The 11,123-nt window shown below is 41.1% G+C and overlaps 1 protein-coding gene across 3 annotated transcripts in view; it reads right to left on the reverse strand.

Moving 5' to 3' along the window:
* Positions 1-11,123, reverse strand: part of NOL8 (nucleolar protein 8) — a 52,837-nt gene that overhangs the window by 9,094 nt on the left and 32,620 nt on the right. For 2 of the 3 annotated variants that reach the window (XM_015559823.1, XM_006757400.2), the window contains exons 13-15: positions 5,309-5,574; positions 3,103-3,229; positions 2,445-2,515 (exon numbers count right to left, since the gene is read on the reverse strand). In XM_015559823.1, coding sequence (XP_015415309.1) covers positions 2,445-2,515; positions 3,103-3,229; positions 5,309-5,574 — 464 coding nt within the window. Of the gene's footprint in view, positions 1-2,444; positions 2,516-3,102; positions 3,230-5,308; positions 5,575-11,123 lie in introns of those variants that run through there. The other variant, XM_015559824.1, reaches the window with a different exon arrangement.

An 11,123-nucleotide genomic window follows, 5' to 3' on the forward strand; every position in this document is an offset into this window, starting at 1 on the left:
ACAACACACTGCTGGTCGAGCTCGTGCTCTGTTGGTTCAGACTCAGCCTTGCTCATTCAAAACCGGCACCCTTGCTACCACACAGCTGCCATGGCCACCACCTCCTCAGGAAACCCTCCCCAAACTCCTCCCTCTAGCTAAGCTTTTATTTTTGCTGTTCTGATTGGATATTTTTTGTTTCATTACAGTACAAATTGCTGTTTTGATTCTCAGCTTCATGTACTTTACTGTTATTATTGTTATTTCAGTTAATGTATCCTTCATTTCTGGTTGGTTCCTTTTTATGGATGGTATTTTTTGTTTTATGCTGTTGAAGTTCTAAGTTCGTCTACCCTTCCACTAAGTTCAAGGAGCATCCTTATAACTAGCGTTTTGAACTTTACATCTGATAGTCCCAGTGACACTGCCTCCCCATTCACCTGAGCTGGGCATTCCAGGTGTGCTCCCCATGTGGGCTGTGCACTCTCTTCTGTTGTAGTTGACCCTCGAATGCTCTTGGCATGTTAATGGGAGGGATTTATTGCCAGGCCAATCAGCTGCAATGTGCAGCTGTAACCAACTGAGGGGATAGGTTGTGCAGGGGCCCACTCCATGGAGCAGGATTTAACTTCAGCAGGGATCTGGTGTCTGCTGCATCCACACCTTGAATGTATTACTTGTGGAAGGTGGTGAGTAGTGCTTCCATGTGGTCTGAAGCTGTCCACTGAGTGTGCTGGCTCTGGGGCCTCCTGGGGCCTCCAGGCCAAGGTCAATTGCTGCCTGTGTGAGGGATTAGCTCATGCTAATTTGTGGCATGAGCTATAAGGCGATCTGCAGATGGCTGCTACTTGTGCTGGGCTTGGAGTTGCCCAGGTGAGGCCAAGCTGTGAACCAAGGGCGGTTGTGACTAGTGTCAGGACAGGGGCCACTTAACAAGAAGTCAAGGGCACCCTGGGTCCAGATGCTGTTTGAGGGATTTTAGGCAATTCTGAAGCATGAGCCAAGACAGGCCATTGGTATGGAAAAGCCACTGGAAATAGCTTGGGTGGGCCTATAAGTTATGTTGTGTGGAATTTCAGAGAATTACCAGGCTGGGCAAACAGTGATAGCCAGCTTGATGCAAACTCAGATATAGTGCCAGCTTTCAGTCTGTGAGGGAGGGCTCATCACAGGAACAATGACATCTGACAGCACTTCTGTTTGCGAGAAAGGTGCCCCTCTAAGTCTTGCCCTGATGCTAGCAGTTCAGTTCCTCCACATATGTCCCTGGTGTCTTTCAAGCTGCAGCCTCAGAGAAGGATTAATAAGTCTGAGTATGGGCCTATCTGGAACTCCAGCAGCCTCTGTCTCCCTCAGCCTCAATCCCCACTAGTTCTTATAATTCTTTTTTAAAAAATACATTTTATTGATTTTTTTTACAGAGAGGAAGGAAGCAGAGTTAGAAACTTCGATGAGAGGGAAACATCAATCAGGTGCCTCCTGCACACCCCCCACTGGGGATGTGCCCACAACCAAGGTACATGACCTTGGCCGGAATCAAACCCGGGACCCTTCAGTCCGCAGGCCGACGCTCCATCCACTGAGCCAAACAGATCAGGGCCCCACTGGTTCCTAAAGGCTGAAGTGATGGGGACTTCTCTTCCTGGCACTGGAACCCTGGGCTGAGGTGTGTGATGTGGGGCTGTGACCCCTCATTCCGAAGGGAGGACCTCCGCAGCTGCAATATTCCTCCAGATTTTTATCCACAAGTGGGTGTGGAACCAGCTAATTCTACATCTCCACCCCTCCCACCTACTATTGATGTGGGTTCTTTATATCCTAAGTTGTAGGACTTCCATTCAGCTAAATTTCCAGTGGTTCTGGATAATGCCTATTCTGTAGTGCAGTTGTATTTTTGATGTGGCTATCAGAAGATGCTAGTACTTATGCCATTAATCAAAATAATAGGTGTGATTCGGGTCTCCCTTCAGGGCAGCTACTGCACTCCCAGAGGTGCCTGAAATTCCTGGGCACAGACTTCCCTGCTGTAGCTGGAAGAATTTGTGCTATTTAAAAAAATATATTTTGTTCCTTTTTTACAAAATGAAAATGTAGAATTGCAAGGATTTTATTGTTTGTATACCAGTTACTATTATGTAACTTTTATGGTTTATATTTGTACTAGACTTTAAGAAATGAGGTTTCACATGAACTTTTAGGTACTAAAATCATAGGAGTGTTGTGTCTAGCTAGCATCTTCCCAAGTCCTTGACACTAAAGAAGCTCTTGTTGATGATAATAAATAAGGGAGGTGGCGAAAGGAAACTCTCAGCCCTCTAGAACTGTAATGTCAACATGCATCAGTCTAACAGAGAGGGCTAAGCCACATGACACTGCAAAGGGTTAGGATTTTTGCCGAACAGTTCTTACCTGGATGCGTTATTGTATCAGAATGTGCAGTGGAGATTAAAAAAAAAATGACTTACCAAGAAGTCTTTCATCATTATTAGAGAAAAAAAAAAATCTAGTGGTCTCTTTTGCAGGTAATGATACTTCTCTGAAGAGAGAGAGAGCGAGGGAGCGAGCGAGAGAGAGAGACAGACATATATTGGTTGGTTAATTTCTATATTTAAGGAGAAATATTTACACTGAAAACATAAATTAACTGTTCCTTAAGTATATTTGCTTTGTGTTTTGCTCATTTTGCTGAGGAAAAGTAACCCAATGCTCTTTCTAGTCAACATTCTTCTCTTCTACTGGAAGCTTTGGTGATGAAGACTTGTGTAAGCACACCATGCTCTCCCTTCCCCACGCTGGATGCTGATCCTTTCACCCTACTATTACTACCCCGTTTACCAATGTTTCCCAGGGGTTGGAAGCCAGCCAGCTGCCATATCCTCTTTCCAGACCAGGGACTTCAGTGTTAGGCTCCCTTGCCTGTGCATAGCATAACCCCCACCCAGTGCTATCCATATTTCAAGAAAAGGAAATCTGCTCATTACAAAAAGGCTACAGAGCTCTCTAAATAAGCTGAGAGGAGAAAATTAATTTGTCTTGAAACAATAAGCTTCTATTTTTCTAAAGCATGTCAAACTCAGGTTTTATGAATTATGAAATATACCTGTTCAGATACAATTTGCTTACCCGGGGCTGGACTTCCTGTCATCTGTTTCTTCAGTAACATCGTCCTCTTCAGAACTGCTGTCTTGGAAACGAGGGGCTACCTGCCAGGCAGTCCTACCAGGTTTCACTGTCTCAACTCTATAGGTCTCTGTATCATCGTGACCATAAAAGATGACAGGATTGTAATGAGTAACCAAGTATTTCTGAACATACTCATTTCATTATTTTCACCATGTTAGTATATTTCTACATTTACACTATCTTAATCATTAATTAAGAATAGATAGTATCTTTTGAGATTTTCAAATACTAACTGAGAAGGTACTATCACTTTTTTGGCATTGCTAGGGTAAATTGATAAGGAACATAGCAATATTATAAAAAGATATAAAAACTAAAAGTTTATAAATGGGCATTATAGTTTAAAAAAACAATAAAAAATAAGTGTTGCACCTGTGCTCGCATGAGAAGCCTTAAAAAGAACCCACTGTAGTAAAACCAGATTTCCTTCCTGTTTATTCATAAATGAGGAAAGAGACATATGTATACACTTTCAATTTCCAAAACCTCTTTCTAGAACTGCTGAAAAAGCTACTGCTGTAAGCTGCGAACATTCAGTGCATGACCCCAAAACGTTCCAAGTACTTAAAGCACTTGGTTGCTGAGGTGTCTTAGTACTTATTTTAAGACCTTTTTCTCACAATTGGCTCTCATAATTAGAATGAGATATGCAGGACATGTACAATATTGTGTCTTATTTAGAACAATATTTGAAAAACTACTAGACTGTTGTATCTCCTGTTGGAATACCACAGAGCTGGCTTTTAATATTTAACAGCTAAATACAGGGATACTATTTTAACTGCTGATCTTTAAAATAGAATCCACTGTAGTTAGGTGTGGATGGATTCTCCTCTATCCTACTTTTCACAATAAAGTTCCCAAAAAGCTGCACTTCCAATCTGAACACTAGGTAAAGAGCAGCCCTAAGGAACAGGGTTTTTTTTAAACATATATTTTTTATACATTTCAGATAGGGAGGAAGAGGAAGGGAGAGACTGAAACATCAATGATGAGAGAGAATCATTGATTGGCTGCCTCCTGCACACTTCCTACTGGGGATTGACCCTGCAACACAGGCATGTGCTCTTAACTGGAGTTGAACCTGGGACCCTTTAGTTCCAAGCCGGACACACTAAACCAGCCGTGGGCAAACTACGGCCCGGGGGCAGGATCCGGCCCGTTTGAAATGAATAAAACTAAAAAAAAAAAAAGACCGTACCCTTTTATGTAATGATGTTTACTTTGAATTTATATTAGTTCACACAAACACTCCATCCATGCTTTTGTTCCGGCCCTCCGGTCCAGTTTAAGAACCCATTGTGGCCCTCGAGTCAAAAAGTTTGCCCACCCCTGCTAAACGCTAAGCCAAACTGGTTAGGGCGAAGGAATAGGGTTTTTAACTTTTGTACCATGTTGGGCCTTCAACAGTAACCCCCTGAAATGAAATAATAGTACTGGTACTGGTATTTTTCTCTAGATTCTGGCAAATCTTCAAGGATAAAGTTTGAAACAACTGGGATATCCATGAAATAGCACATTTACATAAAGCCAAGGTTACCTATTTCTTCCTTTCTCCTACCATATGGTACTGGCTTCTGTAAATAAGTCATGGCTTCTCCAAATGCATTTAAGATATGAAACTATTTATTTATTAAAAATTTTTTTTTTTATTGATTTCAGGGAGAGAGGGAGAGAGAGATAAAAACATTGATGATGAGACAGAGTCACTGATCCACTGCCTTCTGCATGCCCCACACTGGGGATCGAACCTACATCTGGGCAGTTGCCCTTGACCGGAAGTGAACCTGGGACCCTTCAGTATGCAGGCCGATGATCCATCCATTGAGCCAAACCGGCCAGGTCAAGATATGAAATTATTTAAATATATGACTTAGTATACCTCTTCAACAGAAGGTATGCTGCACATTATTCTTTAGCTTCCCTTCATATGCTAGAAGTTTGCTCCCTTAAAGCTGAAACAATGTTCTACTGTGTTAAACACAGCTCCGGGAACACTGCATTTATGGTCATGTGATATAGAACCTCATATTGTTTAGGTGCAAGAAAAAGTAGTTTCTTCAGCTAATGTTAAATCATTACACTTAATGTACACTCAGTTAAGTTTAAACTGCCTAGAATGAAAGAGTAAAAAAAAGAAAAATACCTTCTTTTACATCTTTTGTGTCTGAATCAAAAAAGGAAAATGTGAACCCGCTGGGCTGCTCGGCCCCCATCATTGGAGCTGCAGGGACATGGACTTCCTTTGCTTTCTCTTCATCACAGTCCACATAGGGTGCATCTTTCTTTTCATGGCTATCCTTTGTAGTTTGGAATATTTCTTTTAAATCCATAGTGATGTCATAATACATTTCTTTAGACACCACAGGTAGCTTCTCAGCCTCCTCTCTTTTCTTCTTCCGCATTGCCTTACTGCATTGACACAGACATGTGCACCACAACGAAACAGTCAGTTTTTGAACAGTCTCCAGGAATCAAGAAAGTAAAACATGGACAACTTTAATTCCATCCTTTCAAAAACCAGTAGGATCCACATATATAAAACTTTACTTACAACAGCACAATCATACTCTATCTCTTAACCTGTGAACTACGATTCAGAAAGTACACCTAAGATATCAGCTTTGAGTAAGAAAACTCACTTCCTGTGCCTCCGTTATCTCATCTGTAAAATGAACATGTTAAACCAGGGGACTTCTAAGGCGTTTCCAGTTCTAAAGTTCTATAACTTTTACAAAACTGGTGTAAAAGAATTTAGGCATAATTCTGTTTTAGAAATGAATCATAAACATGCTAAGTCTAGTTTGTTTCGGGATGAAATTTGTATATTACCATAGACCTGCTCCATACTTAGGAATATGCTTTTCTCTTTGATCTTAGATAAAAAGTTACACGGCAGTTTCCAATATCAACTTTTTAGCTAATAAAAGATTAAAATCCTTCCTAGTAGAGCTGACTCTATATATCAGGAGTAATATTGGGCCAAAAATTTAATTATATTACTAAAATAGTAAGTGAACAAGATGTCTCAAATGATCATCTTATTATTGGTGGAGATTATCTCATAGTAAGAAATTTTTAATGCTTCCAATCAAGCTACAATTTAAGACAGCTATGCCTTCAATGATAACAAACGCTATAAAAAATGGCGTCCTTAAGACAGTCCTAAGTGATTACCATTGAGCTAGGATGGAGTGGTTTTCAAGTGTTCCAAAGATCCCTTGATAGTTTTCTCTAAGAGGTGGGATGAATCCCCCCATTCCTTGAGTGTGGGCTGGACTCTAACTCTTTACCTAATGGAATAAGGCAGATGTGATAGTGTGTGACTACTGATACTAAGGTCATAGAAGGCCCTTTGATTTCCTCCTTGATCTTACCCTTTTCTGGTCACTGCATTGGGGAACAGCTACCATGCTGTGAGGGAATTCAAATAGGTAAGTGGAGAGGCTAGCGAGGCAAGGAAGTGAGGCTTCCTGCCAACAGCCATGTGCCTGATCCATCTTGTAAGCAGATCTCAAGCCTTCAGATACTATAGTCCTAGCTGACATCTTGACTCCAACCTCTTGAGAACCCTGAGCCAGAACTACCGAGTGAAGCACTCTCTAATTCCTGACCCAGAGAAATTAGAACCTAACATATTGTTTGTGGTTTCAAGATGTTGAGTTTTGAGGCAATTTTTAATATGGCAATACACAACTGATACAGATTTGGGGACCTAGAGGAGACGGAGAAGTGGCTTCAGAGCCCGAGCAATGGGCAGAAATTGGTAGGACAGTGAGGGTGTTAGCAAAAGCCTGCAGACCCTTAAGAAGACTGTTACTAGGAACTATATGGCCATTGAAGAGGCTGCAGGAAGGTTGTGCTGAAAAATGAGTGCTATTGGAAATGCAGGAAAGGGGATCCTCCTATGCAGGGACAGAAAGGTCAGTAACACTGTCACCTTTATTAACACGGGAAGTAGAAATGTATCTAATGAACAGGTGATCTAGCTAAGGAGATGTCCAGGAAGGTGATGAAGTCATTTGCTGGTTTCTGCTTGCTGTTTACCATAAAATCTGAGCAGGGATAGTGAAACTAGAGAAAAAAAATTTGTCAGGAACCAGGATCTCATGGTTTTAAAGACTCCTAATCTCAAGAAGACAAATGACATGAAATTTAATAAATGGCTTCTAAGCAAAGATCAAATCTAAGACTCTCAAAAAAAGATAATCTAAGCAGGTGTTGGCAAACTATGGCACACGGGCTAAATCCAGGTTGCTGTCTGTTTATATAAGTACCACAAGTTAAGAATATTTTTTATAGTTTAAAATGGTTGGAAAAAGAACTAAAAGATGATTTCGTGACATTCATAGATAATATGTAACAGGTGTGTCTTCCTCATAGTTTTATTGAAATACAAGCTCCCTCATTTGCTACAAAGGCGGAGTGACTGCAGCAGACCATCTGACCCTTAGCAGAAAAGTATGCATACTCTATTCTACGTATAAGACAAACTGTCTGGTTAAGACACTACAGAGAGCTCAGAAACTTCAACTGTTCCAATAATAAGCCTTAAAAGGAGTTTAAAGATGATGTCTCTTAGCAGAAGACTACAGTACCAAAAAAAAGCTGACCTCAAAATGATTTCTAATGTGGCTTTTGTCTAATGGAATGAACCCCAAGAATATTCACAGGAGACTCACGAATATTTTAAGAGGATTATACTAAAAGAAACACCTCTAGCTAGAACAGCTAAGTACAAAGACAGTCAAGAACAAAGAGGCTTTCAGACTCCCCTATTTCTACAAGCACCATGCAGGCTGAGATAATTACTCAGCTCTGGCCACGTATTTCTGTTGGTTAGGATGTTGTCCGGATATGCCAAGGTTGTGGGTTCAATGTCCAGTCAGGGCACATACAAAAATCAACCAATGAAAGCATAAATAAGTGGAACAATAAATTGATGTCTCTCTCTCAAATCAATATATATAAAAGGATGACGCAAAAGGCAGAGTCAAGAACTATGGAGAATTATTCTAATAAAAGATCTCGCGACATTTGGCTGCCTAAATTTCAGAGCTCCTATGGACCAGTGACTCCTTCTGCCTACTGTTTTCTCCACTGAATAGTAGTGCTTACATTAGATTGGTTAATCTATGCTCATTCCACCATGACATGTTCCCAGGTCTTCTAATCAAAAGGCCTCACTCAAGGTGCTGTACTAACAACAGGTAAGCCTGATCTGCACTTAGATCTTATTTGGGGGACAACATCCTGGATTTTAAATTAATAATGTAAAGAGCTGAGACTTCTGGGGGAGTCTAGTGAGGAGGAGAAAATATTCTGCATGTGGTAGGAATGTAAACAATTTGTGGCCATAGGGTGAATTGTCCTGGTTTTAAATATGTCCACAAATACCTCAATACTTCTCTCTTCAAGAGATGGCACTTAAACTCCCCATGAAAGTATTGTTTGACAGTGACTTGTTTCAAGAAAATTAAATAAGCCCTATCTGGTCTGGCTCAGTGGATAGAGCATCAGCCTGTGGACTGAAGGATCCCAGGTTTGATTCCGTTAAAAGGCACATGCCCGGTTTGTGGGCTCGATCCAAAGTGTAGGGCTTGCAGGAGGCAGCTGATCAATGATTCTCTCTCATCATCAATGTTTCTATATCTTCCTCCCTCTCCCTCCCTCTGTGAAATCAGTATATATATTTAAAAAAAAAAGAAAGAAGATTAAATAAGACTGATATATCAGTGTGTGACTTCTAAGATTAGGTCATAAAATACACTATGGCTTCCTCCTTCTCTGTTTTCAGTCATGTGGTCTGGGGAAGCCAGCTGTCAAGTTACAAGGGCACTTAAGCTGTCTATTAGAGGCCAACAAAGTAAGGAATTGGCTAACAGACATGTGAATGAGCCATCTGGGAAGCAGACCCTACAGGCTCAGTTAAACCTTCAGAGACCAAAGCCTCAGGCAATGTTTTGATTGTAACCTCCTATTAAAAATATGTTTTTATTAATTTTTAGAGCAAGAGGAAGGGAGAAGAGAAATATCGATGTGAGAAAAAAGTTGATTGGCTGCCTCGCACACGTAACCTGACCAGAGATTAAGCCTACAACCTGGGCATGTGCCCTGACCAGGAACCGAACTGGCACCCGAACCAGCAACCTTTAGTGTATGGGATGACGCTAAAACAACTGAGTGACACCAGCCAGGGCTTGACTGCAACCTCTTAAGAAACCCTGGCCAGAACCACTTAAAGCTTCTCCCAAATTCTGGACATAGGAAAACTTTGAGATAATAAATGTTTTTGGTGTAAAGGTGCTAAGTTTTGGCCAAATTGTTATGCATCAATAGATAATAAGCCTATATGTAAATAAAAACTAATATATTATACAAAATATCCCCTACTTATGTACCATTGTGATAACCTTAAATAATATACAAAATTTTTATATTGCAGGGAATATTTATATTGGTTCTACTTTGGTTTGATATGTGATTCTTTTTAAAAGTAACCTTTAATTTTAGAATAATTTTAGATTTACAAAAAAAGTTGAAAAGTGGTGTTCACCTAGTTTCTTCTCAGAGTATTACCTTATATAACTATGGTACAATTACCAAAATTAAAAGGTTAATGTTTTTGCATTACTATAAACGGAACTCAAACTTTATTTTCATTTCACTAGTTTCTCTACAAATGTCATTTTTGTTCCAGGATTTAATTCAGGATACCACATGTTTTTAGTGGTAAGGCAGGGGAAGTTACTGTTTGCCTCATGTATTTGGCACATTTAACAAACTGACAGCATATTTATAGGAAAGAGAAGCTCCTACCACACTAGAGTAGTGGACTGAATGGTTGTTCCCCAGAAGACATGTTCAGGCCCTAAACCCTGGAACCTGTGAGTATTACCTTCGTTGGAAAAAGGACTTGGTGGTTAAGGACCAGGCAACAAAGAGACTATCCAGGATTATCCAGGTCAGCCCTAAACGCAATCATCCATATAATAAGGCACAAAGATGATATACAAACAGAAAAGAGGAGAAGGCCATGTGAGGGTGAAGGCAAAGGACGAAGCAATGTAGCCATAAGCCAAAGAATACCATGGACTGCTGGCAGGCACCCGAGGCTGAGAAAGATGTGAAACGATTTGACACTGAATCTTCAGAAGGAATGCAGCCTTGCCATTAACTGTGATTTCAGAATCCTAGCCTTGGGAAACCAAGATGGCGGCATAGGTAAACACCGGAAATTGCTGCCTCGCACAACCACTTCATAAATACAACTAAGCCCTGACTGGTTTGGCTCAGTGGATAGAGTGTCAGCCTGCGGACTCAAGGGTCCCAGGTTTGATTCCAGTCAAGGGCATGTACCTTGGTTGCGGGCACATTCCCAGTAGGGAGTGTGCAGGAGGCAGCTGATCGATGTTTCTCTCTCATCGATGTTTCTAACTCTCTATCCCTCTCCCTTCTTCTCTGTAAAAAATCAATAAAATATATTAAAAAAAAAGAAAAAGTTTGCATTTGAAAAATTAAAATACAACTAAAAGACAAAACGGACATCATCCAGAACCACAGGAAGGCTGGCTGAGTGGAAATTCTACAACTAGAAAGAAAGAGAAAAGCACACTGAGACTCAGAGGTACGGAGGCGCATGTGGAAAGGGCTGGCAACTGAGGACACAGTTGTCTTTTTCAATCAGGAGGGAGCTCAAGCTCCCGACTGCTCTGAACTCCAGTTCCAGGCGAATCTCTGGGACCCAGACTCATACGGGGAGAAACTGAACTGTCTGGCATCGGGCGGAACTCAAGGGCAGCTTTCTCTCAGAGGCGTTTACGGCAATTACCGAGGGACACTGAGACCCGGGGCCTCTAAGGGCAGGACTGAGGATCAGCCATAGCTGTTTTCTCTGCCCTGTTGATTCCCTGAGACCCCGCTCCACCCAAGCTGTGCACAGAGGCTTTTGCATATGAAAG

The sequence above is a fragment of the Myotis davidii genome, unplaced genomic scaffold, assembly GCF_000327345.1.
Source record: "Myotis davidii unplaced genomic scaffold, ASM32734v1 scaffold315, whole genome shotgun sequence".
In the NCBI taxonomy this organism is placed as follows: domain Eukaryota; kingdom Metazoa; phylum Chordata; class Mammalia; order Chiroptera; family Vespertilionidae; genus Myotis; species Myotis davidii.